This window comes from Bombina bombina, chromosome 1, assembly GCF_027579735.1.
Source record: "Bombina bombina isolate aBomBom1 chromosome 1, aBomBom1.pri, whole genome shotgun sequence".
Classification (NCBI taxonomy): Eukaryota; Metazoa; Chordata; class Amphibia; order Anura; family Bombinatoridae; genus Bombina; species Bombina bombina.
The window spans coordinates 719,314,705-719,335,007 of record NC_069499.1 but is presented as its reverse complement, the minus strand read 5'-3'; the positions used below and the strand labels follow the sequence as shown (position 1 = coordinate 719,335,007).

The window sequence follows — 20,303 nt, the reverse complement described above, 5'->3', positions numbered from 1 at the left end:
TTGATTATCTTAAAACAAAAGAAATATGGATTTTCTTTTTTTTTTTTTTTTTTTTAAATCACAAAATTCTTCTAGCTAAAATAGCTAAAGACATAGATTAACCCTCATTTGCGAATATATTCAATAAAATGAAGACACAAATGAAATCATTAGCATGATAGTCCAGTTTAAAGGACCGGTCAAAACAGAGGACTTGCAAAATGCAAAACAACAAGACAAATGCAACAGCACCTAGTCTAGTAAATGTCGTCCCTTTAACAATGCTAAAATAAATCATAATCTGATACTTGATCTTAAAGTAAACAGAAAAAATTAAGCAATTGCAATATCACAGGACCAAGAAAAGTACCTGAAACTAAATAATTTTCCATAAATAAGATATAACTATATAAAGGAAAATAAATATTATTTTGCTATAGAAACAATAGCATAATTAGAAGGAGTAGAGATAGCCCCAATAAATTGGAGAACCCTCCAAATTGAATTTAACTGCTGGCAAAGAATATAGTTTAAAACCTTGAAGAAGGAATAAAAGAGAATTCTCAGCCCATTCCATTCCCTAGTATGGGGAATTGGAAAGAAAACCTCTGAAATCACAGAAGAAAAAAGGCAGAAATAGTGTCAGCTAGTCTTAAAGAACTAGTTACCTTAATATCCAAAATAATCAACACCTCTTCAACAAAGAACAAATGTACTTTAATAAAAAAAATTATAAAAAAGTAGATTTGTTAGTGTCAATATCTGATGAAGAGAATTTCTGAAAGAGAAAAAAACATCATCAGAGAAGGATAAATCAGTATGTTGTCGGTCATTTGAAACTTCAATAATTAAAAAAGAAGTGAAAAAGACCTAAAAATTGTATTAGAAGGCACGAAGTCAGACAAAGCCTTAATCAGAAAAAATATTTCTTATAAATCTTCTAAACATTTCTTGTACTTAAGAATGGAAATGTATAAAGCATAAATACTAATGGAATCTGCATGTAAAAGTATATCATAATAACTTATTACAAACCATAGCTAAAGATAAACATTTATAACATTTAAAATAAATGAACTTAGCTTTGGTAGAACTGAAACTCAGTTAAGTATTTTTCCCAGAAGTGGCTTCTGACTCAGGGTCACTCGTAGACATCTTGCAATACGTAATAGAAAAAACAACATATAAAGAAAAATTGATCAAATTCCTTAAATGACAGTTTCAGGAATGGGAAAAAATGCTAGTGAACAAGCTTCTAGCAACCAGAAGCAATAATTAATGAGACTTAAATAATGTGGAGACAATAGTGACGCCCATATTTTTTCGCGCCAAAAAAAGACACCCACATTATTTGGCGCCTAAATGCTTTTGGCGCCAAAAATGACGCCACATCCTGAACGCCGACACTTTTGGCGCAAAAAAAGGTCAAAAAAATTTGCGCCAAAAAAGTCCGCACCAAGAATGACGCAATAAAATGAAGCATTTTCAGCCCCCGTGAGCCTAATAGCCCACAGGGAAAAAAGTCAAATTTTAAGGTAAGAAAAAAATGAATAATTCATATGCATTATCCCAAATATGAAACTGACTGTCTGAAATAAGGAACGTTGAACATCCTGAGTCAAGGCAAATAAATGTTTGAACACATATATTTAGAACTTTATACAAAAGTGCCCAACCATAGCTTAGAGTGTCACAGAAAATAAGACTTACTTACCCCAGGACACTCATCTACAAGTAGTAGAAAGCCAAACCAGTACTGAAAACGAGAATCAGTAGAGGTAATGGTATATATAAAAGAGTATATCGTCTATCTGAAAAGGGAGGTAAGAGATGAATCTCTACGACCGATAACAGAGAACCTATGAAATAGACCCCGTAGAAGGAGATCATTGAATTCAAACAGGCAATACTCTCTTCACATCCCTCTGACATTCACTGCACGCTGAGAGGAAAACCGGGCTCCAACCTGCTGCGGAGCGCATATCAACGTAGAATCTAGCACAAACTTACTTCACCACCTCCATAGGAGGCAAAGTTTGTAAAAACTGATTTGTGGGTGTGGTGAGGGGTGTATTTATAGGCATTTGAGGTTTGGGAAACTTTGCCCCTCCTAGTAGGAATGTATATCCCATACGTCACTAGCTCATGGACTCTTGCTAATTACATGAAAGAAAGGTTATTTATATGTCAATTTTGACAGACTTGACACATCAAAGTTTTATTAAAGGAACCCTAAATGTAAACTTTATTTTTAATTCATCCGATGAATCCAGATTTGAAGTAACAGTGTTCTCCACAGAAAATTCTGCCAACTGGGCGGCATTATGAATTAGCTGGGTGGGGGCAGTGTAATATGTTCTAATATTATATAATTTCCTGCTATCCAAAGCACACAATAATTGCATAATTTAATATAAATGTATTAAATTAAAATTTATAATATTAGCTAATTTTATCTTAAAATTCGATACAATTTAAGCTGGGTGGTCAGTCAAATCAGCAGAGTTGTGCACCCACTAAAAAGGACCTGGGGAGAACACGGATAATGAATGCATTATCTGTGATAAGGACTTGTACTTTCTCCATTTATGGATTTAGTTGTGAAACAGCCATGTAATTAAGTCAAAAGGCCAAAGGAAATATCATATAATAATTTAGTAAAAGAATGTATATTAGTTGCATGTGTTCAAAACTAGAGAGGACACTTACCGCCATAACTGACCATAAACAATTGATAAAGTTGGAAAGAAATATACATTTTTACTAGAAATATGCCAGTAAGCTGCATTGCTTAAAAATAAAGTAAGTTCATTAAAATAATTTGATACCTTTAAACAGGAGTAATACAAAAATAGTTAAGAGCACATAAAAAAAAAACAACACACATCATACGTGTTTCATCATATTGGCTTTCACAATGATGTGATCGACTGCTTTTACACATTTACTAGCTTTAACTGGAGTATATAAACTGACCAACCAATCTAGTTAAAAAGTCTCAAATCATGGGATCATATATCATTTGGTATTCCTACACTAGAATACATAATAATTTTGTTGTCAAAGAGAAAAATAAAATGACTAAATCTAATGGACTTAAATTTCACAAAAATGTCAACATCCCATGCTTTATTAAGATCGTGTGGCGTGTTTGCAAAAGTAAATATCCAAAATGCTTCACGCTTAGCTTATATTTTATATCTATCTCATGCCCACACTAGTGTCAAAATATGTTTTACACCCGGAAACTGAAAATGTTGAATTCCACAATTTTAAAATGTTTGGATACTGAAGTAGTAGAGAAAGAATCTTCAGCATTCCTTGTATTCTTAGATTATCTTAATATTAAGCAGTATTTTAAGATTTTTAATTAAAAAAAAACAAAAACAAAAACTTGACTATCCCTTACAGTTGGTAAAGGTTACTAGGAGGCCGTATTAGGTGTTAAAACGACTGCATAGTACATTAATAGCTGGAGCAACAATACAGCAAATGTCGGCCTAGATTTGGAGTTTTGTCGTTAAAGACCCGCGTAGCTAACGCCGGCTTTTTTCTGGCCGCACCATAAAAATAACTCTGGTATTGAGAGTCCACATAAAGGCTGCGTTAGGCTCCAAAAAAGGAGCGTAGAGCATTTTTAACGCAGCTTCAACTCTCGATACCAGAGTTGCTTACGCAAGCGGCCAGCCTCAAAAACGTGCTCGTGCAAGATTCTCCCATAGGAAACAATGGGGCTGTTTGAGCTGAAAAAAAACCTAACACCTGCAAAAAAGCCGCATTTAGCTCCTAACGCAGCCCCATTGTTTGCTATGCGGAAACACTTCCTACGTCTGCACCTAACACTCTAACATGTACCCCGAGTCTAAACACCCCTAACCTTACACTTATTAACCCCTAATCTGCCGCCCCTGCTATCGCTGACACCTGCATATTATTATTAACCCCTAATCTGCCGCTCCGTAAACCGCCGCTACTTACATTATCCCTATGTACCCCTAATCTGCTGCCCTAACTTCGCCGACCCCTATATTATATTTATTAACCCCTAATCTGCCCCCCACAACGTCGCCTCCACCTGCCTACACTTATTAACCCCTAATCTGCCGACCGGACCTGAGCGCTACTATAATAAAGTTATTAACCCCTAATCCGCCTCACTAACCCTATAATAAATAGTATTAACCCCTAATCTGCCCTCCCTAACATCGCCGACACCTAACTTCAATTATTAACCCCTAATCTGCCGACTGGAGCTCACCGCTATTCTAATAAATGTATTAACCCCTAAAGCTAAGTCTAACCCTAACACTAACACCCCCCTAATTTAAATATAATTTTAATCTAACGAAATTAATTAACTCTTATTAAATAAATTATTCCTATTTAAAGCTAAATACTTACCTGTAAAATAAATCCTAATATAGCTACAATATAAATTATAATTATATTATAGCTATTTTAGGATTAATATTTATTTTACAGGTAACTTTGTATTTATTTTAACCAGGTACAATAGCTATTAAATAGTTAAGAACTATTTAATAGCTACCTAGTTAAAATAATTACAAAATTACCTGTAAAATAAATCCTAACCTAAGTTACAATTAAACCTAACACTATACTATCATTACATTAATTAAATACAATACCTACAATTACCTACAATTAAACCTAACACTACACCATCAATAAATAAATTAAATACAATTCCTACAAATAACTACAATGAAATAAACTAACTAAAGTACAAAAAATAAAAAAATATTTACAAACATAAGAAAAATAGTACAACAATTTTAAACTAATTACACCTACTCTAAGCCCCCTAATAAAATAACAAAGACCCCCAAAATAAAAAATGCCCTACCCTATTCTAAATTACTACAGTTCAAAGCACTTTTACCTTACCAGCCCTGAACAGGGCCCTTTGCGGGGCATGCCCCAAAGAATTCAGCTCTTTTGCCTGTAAAAAAAAACCCCATACAATACCCCCCCCCCCCAACATTACAACCCACCACCCACATACCCCTAATCTAACCCAAACCCCCCTTAAATAAACCTAACACTAAGCCCCTGAAGAAGATCTTCCTACCTTATCTTCACCATACCAGGTTCACCGATCCGTCCTGAAGAGCTCCTCCGATGTCCTGATCCAAGCCCAAGCGGGGGGCTGAAGAGGTCCATGATCCGGCTGAAGTCTTCAACCAAGCGGGAGCTGAAGAGGTCCATGATCCGGATGAAGTCTTCATCCAAGCGGGAGCTGAAGAGGTCCATGATCCGGATGAACTCTTCTATCAATGGCATCTTCAATCTTCTTTCTTCCGGATCCATCATCTTCCATCCGACGCGGAACATCCTCTTCTCCCGACGCCTACTAGCCGAATGACGGTTCCTTTAAGGGACGTCATCCAAGATGGCGTCCCTCGAATTCCGATTGGCTGATAGGATTCTATCAGCCAATCGGAATTAAGGTAGGAATATTCTGATCGGAACAGCCAATAGAATGCGAGCTGTAATTCTCTGAGGCGGGGCTTGACCCATCTCCAAATAAGCTTGAAGAATAAAAAGCTTTAACCACGATGCCAAGGAAACGGCAGAAGCCTTCTGACCTTTCCTAGAACCAGAAAAGATAACAAATAAACTAGAAGTCTTCTTGAAATCTTTAGTAGCTTCAACATAATATTTCAGAGCTCTCATCACATCCAAAGAATGTAAAGATCTCTTCAAAGAATTCTTAGGATTAGGACACAAGGAAGGGACAACAATTTATCTATTAATGTTGTTAGAATTCACAACCTTAGGTAAGAATTTAAATGAAGTCCGCAAAACTGCCTTATCCTGATGAAAAATCAGAAAAGGAGATTCACAAGAGAGAGCAGATAATTCAGAAACTCTTCTAGCAGAACAAATGGCCAAAAGAAACAACACTTTCCAAGAAAGTATTTTAATGTCCAAAGAATGCATAGGCTCAAATGGAGGAGCCTGTAAAGCCTACAAAACCAAATTAAGACTCCAAGGAAGAGAGATTGATTTAATAACAGGCTTGATACGAACCAGAGCCTGAACAAAACAGTGAATGTCAGGAAGCTTAGCAATCTTTCTGTGAAATAAAACAGAAAGAGTAGAGATTTGTCCTTTCAAGGAACTTGCAGACAAACCCTTATCCAAACCATCCTGAAGAAACTGTAAAATTATAGGAATTCTAAAAAGAATGCCAAGAGAATTTATGAGAAGAACACCATGAAATATAAGTCTTCCAAACTCGATAATAAATCTTTCTAGAAACAGATTTACGAGCCTGTAACATAGTATTAATCACTTAGTGAGAGAAACCTCTATGACTAAGTATTAAGCGTTCAATTTACATACCTTCAAATTTAATGATTTGAGATCCTGATGGAAAAACGGACCTTTAGACAGAAGATCCGGTCTTAATGGAAGTGGCCAAGGTTGGCAACTGGACATCCGAACAAGATCCGCATACCAGAACCTGTGAGGCCATGCTGGAGCCACCAGCAACACAAACGATTGCTCCATGATGATCTTGGAGATCACTATTGGTAAAAGAACTAGAGGCTAGAAAATATAAGCAGGTTGATAACACCAAGGAAGTGTCAAAGCATCCACTGCTTCCGCCTGAGGATCCCTGGACCTGGACAGGTACCTGGGAAGTTTCTTGTTTAGATGAGAAGCCATCAGATCTATTTCTGGAAGACCCCACATCTGAACAACCTGAGTAAACACATCTGGATGGAGGGACCACTCCCCCGGATGTAAAGTCTGACAGCTGAGATAATCCGCTTCCCAATTGTCTATACCTGGGATATGAACCTCAGAGATTAGACAGGAGCTGGATTCCGCCCAAACAAGTATCCGGGATACTTCTTTCATAGCTTGGGGACTGTGAGTTCCATCCTGATGATTGACATATGCCACAGTAGTGATATTGTTTGTCTGAAAACAAATGAACGGTTCTCTTTTCAACAGAGGTCAAATCTGAAGAGCCCTGAAAATCGCACGGAGTTCCAAAATATTGATTGGTAATCTCGCCTCTTGAGATTTCCAAACCCCTTGTGCTGTCAGAGATCCCCAAACAGCTCCCCAACCTGAAAGACTAGCATCTGTTGTGATCACAGTCCAGGTTGGACAAACAAAAGAGGCCCCTAGAATTATACAATGGTGATCTAACCACAAACTCAGAGTTAGTCTAACATATGGATTTAAGGATATTAATTGTGATATCCTTGTATAATCCCTGCACCATTGGTTCAGCATACAAAGCTGGAGAGGTCCCATATGAAAACGAGCAAAGGGGATCATGTCTGATGCTGCAGTCATGAGCCCTAAAACTTCTATGCACATAGCTACTGAAGGGAATGACTGAGACTGAAGGTTCCGACAGGCTGAAACCAATTTTAAACGTCTCTTGTCTGTTAGAGACAGAGTCATGGACACTGAATCTATATGGAAACCTAAAAAGGTGACCCTTGTCTGAGGAATCAAAGAACTTTTTGGTAAATTGATCCTCCAACCATGTTTTCTAAGAAACAACACTAGTTGATTTGTGTGAGATTCTGCAGAATGTAAAGACTGAGCTAGTACCAAGATATCGTCCAAATAAGGAAACAGTGCAATACCCTGTTCTCTGATTACAGAGAGTAGGGCACCGAGAACCTTCGAAAAGATTCTTGGAGCTGTCGCTAGGCCAAACGGAAGAGCGACAAATTGGTAATGCTTGTCTAGAAAAGAGAATCTCAGAAACTGATAATGGTCTGGATGAATCGGAATATGAAGATAAGCATCCTGTAAGTCTATTGTGGACATATAATGCCCTTGCTGAACAAAAGGCAGAATAGTCCTTAAAGTCACCATCTTGAAAGTTGGTACTCTTACATAACGATTCAAAAATTTTAGAGCCAGAACTAGTCTGAATAAATCTCCTTTCTTTGGTACAATGAATAGATTTGAATAAAACCCCAGACCCTTTTCCTGAAATGGAACTGGCATGATTACCCCTGAAAGCTCTAGGTCTGAAACACACTTCAGGAAAGCCTGAGCCTTTACTGGATTTGCTGGGATGAGTGAGAGAAAAAATCTTCTCACAGGAGGTCTTACTCTGAATCCTATTCGTCACCCCTGAGAGACAATACTCAGAATCCATTGATTTCAGACAGAATTTGTCCAATCATCCTGGAAAAATCTTAATCTGCCCCCTACCAGCTGAGCTAGAATGAGGGCCGCACCTTCATGCGGACTTGGGGGCTGGCTTTGGTTTCTTAAATGGCTTGGATTTATTCCAATTTGAAGGTTTCCAACTGGAAACAGATTCCTTGGGGGAAGGATTAAGTTTCTGTTCCTTAATTTGTCAAAATTAACGAAAGCGGTTAGAAGCTTTAGATTTACCCTTAGGTCTTTTATCCTGAGGCAAAAAAAAAACTCCCTTCCCCCCAGTGACAGTTGAAATAATTGAATCCAACTGAGAACCAACTAACTTATTACCTTGGAAAGAAAGTGATAGCAATCTAGACTTAGAAGTCATGTCAGCATTCCAAGATTTAAGCCACAAAGCTCTTCTAGCTAAAATAGCTAAAGGCATAGATTTAACATCAATTTTGATTATATCAAAAATGGCATCACAAATAAAATGATTAGCATGTTGAAGCAAGCGAACAATGCTAGACAAATCAGAATTCAATTCTTGTTGCGCTAAATGTTCCAACACGTTGATGCAGCTGTAACATCAGCCAAAGAAATTGCAGGCCTGAGAAGATGACCAGAATATAAATAGGCTTTCCTTAGATAAGATTCAAGTTTCCTATCTAAAGGATCTTTAAAAGAAGTACTATCTTCCATAGGAATAGTAGTACGTTTAGCAAGAGTAGAGATAGCCCCATCAACTTTCGGGATCTTTTCCCATAACTCCAATGTATGTAACCGCTGGCAAAGGATACAATTTTTTAAACCTTAAAGAAGGAATAAAAGATGTACCAGGCCTATTCCATTCCTTAGAAATCATATCAGAAATAGCATCAGGAACTGGAAACACTTCTGGATTAACCACAGGAGGTCTATAAACGGAATTTAAACATTTACTAGTTTTAATATCAAGAGGACTAGTTTCCTCAATATCCGATGTAATCAACAATTCTTTTAACAAAGAACGAATGTACTCTATTTTAAATAAATAAGTAGATTTGTCAGTGTCAATATCTGAGGAAGGATCTTCTGAATCAGATAGATCCTTATCAGAGGAGGATAATTCAGTATGTTGTCGGTCATTTGAAAATTCATCAACTTTATGAGAAGTTTTAAAAGACCTTTTACGTTTATTAGAAGGCGGGATGGCAGACAGAGCCTTCTGAATAGACTCAGAAATAAAATCTTTTAAATTCACAGGTACATTAGATGTTGAAGGAGCAGCAACAGGCAATGTACTATTACTGATGGACACATTATCTGCTTGTAAAAGTTTATCATGACAACTATTACAAACCACAGCTGGAGATATAATCTCCACAAGTTTACAACAAATGCACTTAGCTTTGAAAGAACTGTTATCAGCCAGCAGGGTTCCAACAGTGATTTCTGAGACAGGATCAGATTGAGACATCTTGCAAAATGTAAGAGAAAAAACAACATATAAAGCAAAATTATCAATTTCCTTATATGACAGTTTCAGGAATGGGACAAAAATGCAAACAGCATAGCCCTCTGACATGGAAAAAAGGCAAGAGGCATATAGGAATGTAGTTTTTAAATAATGAAATTATTTGGCCTCAAGTATGACGCACAAGGTAACTGAAAATTTTTTGGCGCTAACAACATCCGGAAATGACACACTTGCGTCATTAACGACGCAACCTTGTGTAAGAAACTCGGCGTCAACTAAGATGCCGGAAATGACGAATTTGCGTCAACGGACGTACCTTCGCGCCAAAAAATTCTCGCGCCAAGAATGACGCAATAAACTTTGGCATTTTGCGCCCTCGCAAGCCTAATTTTGCCCGCGAAATTGAAAGAAAAAAACAGTCAATTTGAAAAAAGACTAAAAGACTAAACCCCAGGTAAGAAAAATATTTCCTAAATATGCTTTTCCCCAAATATGAAACTGACAGTCTGCAAAAGGAAATACATAAACCTGACTCATGGCAAATATAAGTACAATACATATATTTAGAACTTTATATTAATGCATAAAGTGCCAAACCATAGCTGAGGGTGTCTTAAGTAATAAAAACATACTTACCGAAAGACACCCATCCACATATAGCAGATAGCCAAACCAGTACTGAAACGGTTATCAGTAGAGGTAATGGAATATAAGAGTATATCGTCGATCTGAAAAGGGTAGCAGACGAATCTCTACGACCGATAACAGAGAACCTATGAAATAGATCTCCCGTGAGGAAAACCATTGCATTCAATAGGTGATACTCCCTTCACATCCCTCTGACATTCACTGTACTCTGAGAGGAATCAGGCTTCAAAATGCTGAGAAGCGCAAATGAACGTAGAAATCTTAGCACAAACTTACTTCACCACCTCCTTAGGAGGCAAAGTTTGTAAAACTGAATTGTGGGTGTGGTAAGGGGTGTATTTATTGGCATTTTGAGTTTTGGGAAAGTTTGCCCCTCCTGGTAGGATTGTTTATCCCATACGTCACTACCTCATGGACTCTTGACAATTACATAAAGAAACTGCCATTTGGCTTTTTTATGCTTGATTTGTGGTAGAGGCAATAGTTATAGGCTGTTATACTAAATGCAATGCGTTGTATTCAATAACCAAACTCCTTCCACCATTTTCGTTATCTTGAGGAGCCACATAGGACTTGAGTCTGGAGACAACAGGGCTTGTCACTATCATTTTGTTAACAACATTCCCACAGAAAACATAAGATAAACTGTAAATTAGGTAGAGATATGTGGCAAGATTAGACTTGTGAAGATTTCAGCAGTTTTTAGGACTGGAAAATCCACACATTTCCAGTTCCAGACTTAAATGAAATTGTTTACCGTTGTTTTAATATTCTTAGGTATTTTAAAAAGGGAAGATCATTGCAAACGATCAACAATTATATTATATTTTAACACACACATTTATTTTTATATATATATATATATACACACATATATATATATATATATATATATATATAATGTGTGTGTGTGTTTTTCTGATTTTCTCATTTACCAGATATAGGCTGATATTCAGACGTATGAGCACTTGTCTCTAGCTCTTTGTCCTCAATAATCTTTATCCATTTCCCAATCAGGTTTCTTCCTGCAAAGAATACAGAAGGTCAGAATGTTAGATTCTCTGGGCCCTGCATTTTCTTTCTGACGAGTTGTCAATCTGAAAGAACCATCTGTTCTTTGAAATTTGATCTCATTAGACTTACTCCCCTGAATCAAAGTTAAATAACAAATTAGAAACACATTAAACTTTTTAAATAAATGAATAAGTAAATAAATCCGTGTCTATGTCAAACACTTATTTTACAGTGTTCTCTCCAGGGCTACTCGGCTGATTTTTACTGACCATCCATCTAAAATTAGCTAACGTTAGTTAATATTAAATGTTTTCAAAGTTTGTTTCTCAAATTATTATGTAATCAATATAAGTTAAATTATGCAATTAAGTTGCGCTTAAGTAACATTTATAAAATGACAGAAAATGTTATAATATTACAAAGTATTACACAACCCCCACCCGGCTACTTCATAATGCCAACCGACTGGGAAAACACTGTTACAGTATCTATATAACTATAAACACTTAACAGTAATTTGATCTGATCTGAATGATTTTTAAATCTCAAATTTTGATTTAACTTCTATGATCTAATTTGCTTCATTCTCTTGGTATCCTTCATTGAAGAGTAATTCAAGGGACTTCATAGGAGCTCAGGAGCGTGCATGTGCATTCTATGTAGCAACTGTAGCAAACACTGCTTCCAGAGATCTAAAGACACGTGCACGTTCCTGAGCTCTCATGAACATACCTAGTTACTCTTCAACTAAGAATACCAATAAAATTAAGCAAAAACTGATAATAGAAGTAAATTGCAAATTTGGTTAAAATTGAATGTATTATCCAAATTGTTAAAGTTTAATTTTGACTTTACTGTTGTTTTAAGTGGATTATTCCTGAAATTTTGATTTTGAATCAATTAAAGGGACACTGAACACAATTTTTTTTTTCTCTTTCGTGATTTAGATAGAGCATGCAATTTTAAGCAACTTTCTAATTTACTCCTATTATCAATTTTTTCATTCTCTTGCTATCTTTATTTGAAAAAGAAGGCATCTAAGCTTTTTTTTGGTTCAGGTCTCTAGACAGCACTTTTTTATTGGTGGATGAATTTATCCAATCATCAGCAAGAACAACCAAGGTTGTTCACCAAAAATGGGCCAGCATCTAAACTTGCATTCTTGCATTTCAAATAAAGATACCAAGAGAAAGAAGAAAAATTGATAATATGAGTAAATTAGAAAGTTGCTTAAAATGTCATGCTCTATCACGAAAGAAAAAATTTGGGATCATTTATCACCCATGCATACAAAGTTCCTTTAGCACCTTTGTACTATTCATATATGCCTAGATGTTTGCATGTTGTTTTCACTTTATTTGTGCAAGATTGTATATCATAACTATGTCCTCAATAAAAAGAAAAAATTTGGGTACAATCAAATATATCTGCATTATACAATGGCACTGAAAGGTGAATTCAAAACTCAGATAGAGCATGTGAGGGTCTTATTATTCATGAGTGGGTGCACAGGACTATTTACGTATTCACTTACCACAATAGCAGTCATAAGCGTTGTCAGTTAATAACAGTTTTAATATTCAATCCTCATATAACATTTATACCAGTGTATTTCATATTAGGCTCAGAAGCAGCAATGCACTACCGGGAACTAGCTGCTGATTTGCAACTGCACATATATGCTTCTTGTCATTGGCTCACCTAATGTTTTTAGCTAGCTCCCAGTAGCGCATTGCTGCTCCTTCACCAGAGGATACAAAGGGAAAGAAGCAAATGTCGCAATAGAAGTAAATTGGAAAGCTGTTTAAAACTATATGGACTATCTGAATAATTAAATAAAAAATGGGGGGTTGGGGTTATGCATCTTCAATTGTGTTTAAACCCTTCTTTTCATTTCATTTATAAAGATCTACTTCTATAGAAAAGCAGCCCTTGTAGCAATCCCAGTTGGCCATTGTCAGGTTACAGAAAGACCTGGAGCTACAGCCCGACATAGAAGTGAATAGTTTCTAAGCAGATTTCACCCTCCGTTGGCTGTTTCTGGAAACTTTCCTATAGATAAATGGTCTACAATGTCTTATACTGAGATCACTATAGCATATGGAAATGACAATTATAAACCATGTCCTTTCACCTACACAAAAGCAGTGTTAACCATTTATAATCTGCCCAAAGAGACAAGAGGCTCCATGTAGCAAATGAACAGAAAACTAACCGGTTATAATTTGTGTCCAGGTAAAGCCCCACATAGTTACCCTTTAGCAGGTACCTTTGGACTAAAGTAACTATTACAAAACTATGTGGCATAAACACAAGCCGTGAAATTGACTACATACATTTCAGACTGAGAAACAGAAAAAAAGAAGACCAATAAATCTCATTAAAGGGACACTAAACCCAATTTTTTTCTTTCGTGATTTAGATAGAGCATGCAATTTTAAGCAACTTTCTAATTTACTCAGATTATCAAATTTTCTTCATTCTCTTGGTATCTTTATATGAAATGCAAGAATGTAAGTTTAGATACCGGCCCATTTTTGGTGAATAACCTGGGTTATTCTTGCTGATTGGTGGATAAATTCATCCACCAATAAAAAAGTACTGTCCAGAGTTATGAACCAAAAAAGAAGCTTAGATGCCTTCTTTTTTTCAAATAAAGATAGCAAGTGAACGAAGAAAAATTGATAATAGGAGTAAATTAGAATGCATGGAGTAAATTTAAATGCTTAAAATTGCAAGCTCTATCTGAGTTACAAAAGAAAAAAATTGGGTTCAGTGTCCCTTTAATGTTTAAACATTTCCAGAAGTTAACTATCAGCTCTAAAACAGATCTAAAAGTAACAGGGCACTCTGTAAAAGGGAAATATGCATTACCTAGGCTTTGATGCTGAGATGTGTCTGACAATGAAAAGCTTTCAGATGTATTCACTGAAATCGATTCACTATGGTCATTCCGACTGAATTCATCGCTAACAGATTCAAACAAATCACCAGAATAACCTGTTCGTCTGCTATCGGTCCAACTAGGTTCATCAGTAATAGACTCAAAGGAATCTTCAGAATAATCTGACACTCTACTCTCTGGACTGCTGGGGGCTGAAGCCTCTTCCATTGTGTCTGAAAGAATTAAAACAGGATTACAAGAATATCGCAAAATCAATCAACTGTATATACATTCACCAAAATGTGATAGAAGCATCTAGCTTCAGTATATATACATTTTTGGCTAGTAAAGAGCTAGGTTTATTTTGTTTGTGAATTGGAACTTGTTTTTGTGACAAATTTGTAAACTTAATGAGATAATTTCTGCATATGACATAACACTAAAATAATCATACAGATGTAGTAATCTTTATAGTTAACAGAACGGATTGCTTTAACAGTACTGTATGAAAGGTTAGAGGCAGTAATACATGACCATTAAATACAGTAGAAATGTATAATCAACAGACACATAATAAAAAGACAATGAGATAGGACAGTATGAACTTCAAATGAGTGATAGACTAATTTCAAAGTTAGTTAAATTTTCCTTCCCCCTGCATCATGTTACATTCATCAGCCAATAACAAAATGCATGTATATACTGCGAATTCTTGCACATGCTCAGTAGGAGCTGGTGCCTCAGAAAGGGTGCAAATAAAAACATTGTGACATATTGATACTGGAAGTGAATTAGAAAGTTGCTTTATCTGAATCAAAAAAGTTAAATTTTAACTTTAGTGTTCCTTAAAAGGGATATGAAACCCAAAAATGTTCTTTTGGGATTCCAAACAGTTTGTAATTTCTTCTATTATCAAATTTGCAACGTTTCCATTATATTCTATGTTGAAGAGATACCTAGGTAGGTGTCTGGATCACTACATAGCAGGAAATAGTGCTGCCATCTAGTGTTCTTGCAAATAGTTAACTGTTGCAAAGCTGCTGCCATATAGGGCTCCAGAAATGGGCAGGATCCTAAGCTTACCTCCCTGCTTTTCAACCAAAAGATACCAAAAGATCAAAGAAAAATTGATAATAGAAGTAAATTAGAATGTTGGTTAAAATTGAGTCCTCTGTTTGAATTTTGGGTTTCATATCCCTTAAAGTTACATACTGAATTTATTTATTAAAACTTATAGCTTAAAACAAATTCTGGTAGTCTTCTGCAGTCTTATAATTAACACACTATTTCAAATGTGGAATTTTAAAGAATACATTAGCATCTAGTTTGATGCAATTGTTTTCAATGATAAAACTCCACCTACCACTTGCCTTATTTGGAGGAGCCAATCCAGACTTGCTACTACAGTAGACACAGCTAACCATTGTAAATTTATTAGCAAATTTTGCTTTGTTTTGGAGAATATTGCCTTTGCTGAGGCCAGTTAAAAGGGACAGTCAAGTAAAAAAAAAAACTTTCATGATTCAGATAGGGCATGTCATTTTAAACAACTTTCCAATTTACTTTTATAACCAATTTTGCTTTGTTGTCTTGGTATTCTTAGTTGAAAGCTAAACCTCGGTGGTTCATATGCTAATTTCTTAGACCTTGAAGACCGCCTCTAATCTGAAAGCATTTTGACAGTTTTTACCACTAGAGGTCATTAGTTCATGTGTTTCACATAGATAACATTAAGCTCACGCACGTGAATTTACTGAGGAGTGAGCACTGATTGGCTAAAATGCAAGTCTGTCAAATGAACTGAAATAAGGGGGCAGATTGCAGAAGCTTAGATACAAGGTAATTACAGAGGTAAAACGTGAATTATTATAACTGTGGAATGGGTAATAAGGGATTATCTATCTTTTTAATCAACAAAAATTCTGGTGGTGACTGTCCCTTTAAGGAGAGATACAGCATGAAGCAGGGTAGGGTCTGTGAAGTCTGCACTCAGTGCTTACATCCAGTTCTCAGGAAGGAGAAAAAAAAACACAATGTTCTAAGTTAAAGTGATTGTAAATTTAGTGCAATTTGAAAGCAAAATCTTGTTACTGAAGTCTCTATCACTTAAATCGCTATCTTTTTAAAAAAAATAAAAATCTAACGCTTATTTTAAAATTAGTATTTTACTTACTGAGCGTTATCGCTCCTTGCTCCACCCCTGGGATTACTTCCTGATTTGTTTATGAGCTTTAGTAGAGAGCGGAACCATCCGCTCTCTACGTCATGAGATAGGCATATCGTACTTCAAATTCTTCTTTGCGTATCCGTTAAATTCTTCATACATCACTGCAGCGCTTTGGATCAAAGACATCATACATACTGAAAAACTGTAAGAGATTATAATCTAAGCAAGTGTCTATAGATCATTGTATGTGCAACATAGTAATAAAAAATTGCATATGCTCACACTGATATGTTTTCAGACAATCAGTCTGAGATCCAACTTCTAGTGCATGCGCATAGCTAACCATGGGCGTGTAAGGGTGCTTTACAGTTGCCGACTGGCCTGGATTCTCATTGAAAGTTGAAAACATGAAAAGATTGTACGGGTGGAGGAACGGACCTGAACTTGGAGCATATAAAAAGTAGTAATATTTGCAAATAGACATTTTTATGAGTTTTGATGAATGATAGTGCATTTATATTTTGGTTATGTAAACAATCGCTTATTGGAGTTTGCGACTGCAGACTGCCACCGTATCTCAGTTCTTTTGACAGACTTGCATTTTAGCTAATCAGTGCTGACTCTTAAATAACTTCATGGTAATGAGCACAATGTTATCTATAATGACACACATGAAATAGCCCTGTCTGACTGTGAATAACTGTCAAAATGGACTGAGATAAGAGGCGGTCTTTAACAGTTTAGAAATCAGTTTGAGTCTACCTAGGTTTGACTTTCAGCAAAGAATACAAAGAGAGCAAAGCAAATTTGATGATAAAAGTAAATTGGAAAGCCATTTAAAATTGCATGCCCTATCTGAATTATGAAAGATTAATTTTGACTAGACTGTCCCTTTAACACAGGGAAAGGGGCAAAATAAAGTAAATTGCAACCCTTTTTTAATACTCATAATTATATATTTTATATCACAATGCCTTTCATGTATGTTTAAGCATTTCTATTTTCGAATGTAAACGGAGTAAGTTTTTTGAGAAATATAATGCACCAGAGTCCAATTTTATTTTTATAACCTGGAAACTAAAGAATTCAAGTTTCTTTTATGCATACAAAATTACATTTGTGGGGGGGGGGGATGAATTTTTGCTTAGGTTGTCAAAATGTTCTCAAACAAAAATAGACAAGGAAGAAGGAAAAATATGTTTTAAAGATAATCATATATTTTTATCATACTTTTTTTTTTTATTATTATTTATAACTAAATTATAGGGTTAGAGACCAAACATTTAAAGGGACAGTCCACACCAGAATATTTATTGTTTTAAAATATAAATACCTTTATTACCAATTCCCTAGTTTTGCATAACCAACAAAGTTATATTAATACACTTTTTACCTCTGTGATTATCTTGTATCTAAGTCACTGCAAACTGCCCCTTATTTCAGTTCTTTTGACAGACTTGCAGTTTAGCCAATCAGTGCTGGCTCCTAGGAACTCCACGTGCATGAGCACAGTGTTATCTATATGAAGCACATGAACTAATACCCTATAGCGGTGAAAAACTGTCAAAATGCCCTGAAATGAGAGGTGGCCTTCAAGGGCTTAGAAATTAGCATATGAACTTCTTAGGTTTAGCTTTCAACTAAGAATACCAAGAGAAAAAAGCACAATTGGTGATAGATGTAAATTTGAAAATTGTTTAAAAATTACATGCCCTATCTGAATAATGAAAGTTTGTTTTGGACTGGACGGTCCCTTTAACGCTACATAAAAAGTCAATAGTATTCAAGACTATGGGCTAGAATTTCGAGTGGAGTGCTAATTGTAGAGCATGACTGATATTGGCTTTTTTTATGCATCGGAAATAGTGCACGTATTACAAGTTGAAAGTATTCACGAACGTGAGAGCACAATCACGATTTATGCTTGTTGGGCTAGCACGACTTTAGAGCTTGCGAAAAGGATAGGGGAAGAAAAAAGTTGCATAAATCACAACATAAATACATTTAAAATTACAATTACACTAATATAAACACTGACTGGCAAAAATTAAAGGGGCAGTCTAGTCCAAAATAAACTTTTATGATTCAGATAGGTCATGTAATTTTAAACAATTTTCCAATTTACTTTTATCACCAATTTTGCTTTGTTCTCTTGGTATTCTTAGTTGAAAGGCTTAACCTAGGAGATTCATATGCTAATTTCTTAGACCTTGAAGGCCACCTCTTTTCAGAATGCATTTTAACCGTTTTTCACCACTAGAGGGTGTTAGTTCACGTGTTTCATATAGATAACACTGTGCTCATGCACATGAAGTTATCTGGGAGCAGGCACTGATTGGCTAAACTGCAAGTCTGTCAAAAGAACTGAAATAAAGGGGCAGTTTGCAGAGGCTTAGATACAAGATAATCACAGAGGTTAAAAGTATATTAATATAACTGTGTTGGTTATGCAAAACTGTGGAATGGGTAATAAAGGGATTATCTATTTTTTAAAACAATGAAAATTCTGGTGTAGACTGTCCCTTTAAAAAAAATGTTTTTACATTTATAAGGGCTCAAATATATATATGATATAAGATAAGATATTTGCCAAAAAACTACTTCAAGGGGCTTTAAGATATATATGCATACATAAACATTCTAAATTCTAAATATATATACATTTTTTTAATAAATGCTGTTGGGTTAGTGCGCGAATATGGGCTTTTTCCCAGTTTTCGCCCTACATGAAGTCTCTTGCAGAATATGTTAATGCAGTCACAATATCTAAAGTTCAACTTTTTGCGTTAGTTGGGTTTTCAATTGCGCTAACTTTTTACATTCAACTTGTAATACAAGCGCAACCCGATTCACACAAAAAGTCTTCATCTAGCAAATTTAACACGTGAGCGTAATTTTAACTATGTACTTACTGTAAATATTTCACATTCCAATGTTCTGCACATTGGGTACTATGTTCTAAGTATTTTTAAGATATATATATATATATATATATATATATATATATATATATATATTATAACAATTAGCCTGTGGCCTATACTCCAACCTAGGTGGTGTGTAGTAGACCTGGGTGCAATCCTCAGAATGTAACTATGTAGATCCGTATCAAGAAGGGCACTCTCAGGATTTGTAAATTCAAATGAAATAGCTTTATTCGTACATCAACAAAGAATGGTCGACGTTTCGGCCCTTATCCAGGGCTTCATCAGGACATATTAAATCTGCAAACGGCTGTATAGTCAAACTCCCAAAGAGGAAAAAAGACGTGGCACATTGTTTTGATAATCCTATTTGTTATGCAGCTAGCTGCACCTTTTTAATTTGCTGCATATAATAGCAAACAGTCACTCAAATATATTTTTTTTTTTACTCTCTTTATCTATTGGATCGTCACCCCGGTTGGGCTCACAGCGTAACTAAAGGTTCTTGATCACATATTAGTCTTTGTTTCTTGCCAATGGAGAGTATATTATTCTTTCTGATATATGGATCTTGTATCTGATTGCTACACTTGGTTTTGTTTTGCTGATTTGATTGCTGTTCTAGTAGTGTATATGATTATACACAGGATTTGCCCTCTTAATGACATCTCGCTTGGGCTATCACTTATGTGAGAGGCTTGTTTGTGATATTGAGCTCTGATTGGTCCGTTTTCGATCGGACTAACCAGTTAGGTGTCTTGTTGTGCATTACATGCTAATTTCTGTTACCCAGCCAGGAGGAATGTCTGACACCGCGGAACCCCGCCACGATGATTAAAATCGGCTGGTTTTCTGTAATGCATATTTTGTTGTTGTTGTAACTTCACGCGATCTGACGATCAAGGTGTTTGTTGCAGTCTAATTATACATGCCCCTCTAGGGCCGTCATTTACTTGAGAGGCTTGTCGGCGATACCGATCACTGAAAGGACCGGTTTTAATCGTACTAACCAATTAGGCGCTTTGTTGTGTAGTACATGCTGGTTTCTGTTGTTCATTTAGGAGGAGGGTTGAGCAC

At 35.8% G+C, this 20,303-nt stretch overlaps 1 protein-coding gene across 1 annotated transcript in view; it reads right to left on the bottom strand.

Annotated features, from left to right (window-relative positions):
- C1H8orf48 (chromosome 1 C8orf48 homolog) overlaps positions 1 to 20,303 on the bottom strand; it is a 135,444-nt gene that overhangs the window by 29,561 nt on the left and 85,580 nt on the right. The window contains exons 3-4 of the mRNA XM_053714533.1: positions 14,126 to 14,368; positions 11,173 to 11,262 (exon numbers count right to left, since the gene is read on the bottom strand). Of these exons, the coding sequence (XP_053570508.1) occupies positions 11,173 to 11,262; positions 14,126 to 14,368 (333 nt within the window). The remainder of the gene's footprint in view (positions 1 to 11,172; positions 11,263 to 14,125; positions 14,369 to 20,303) is intronic.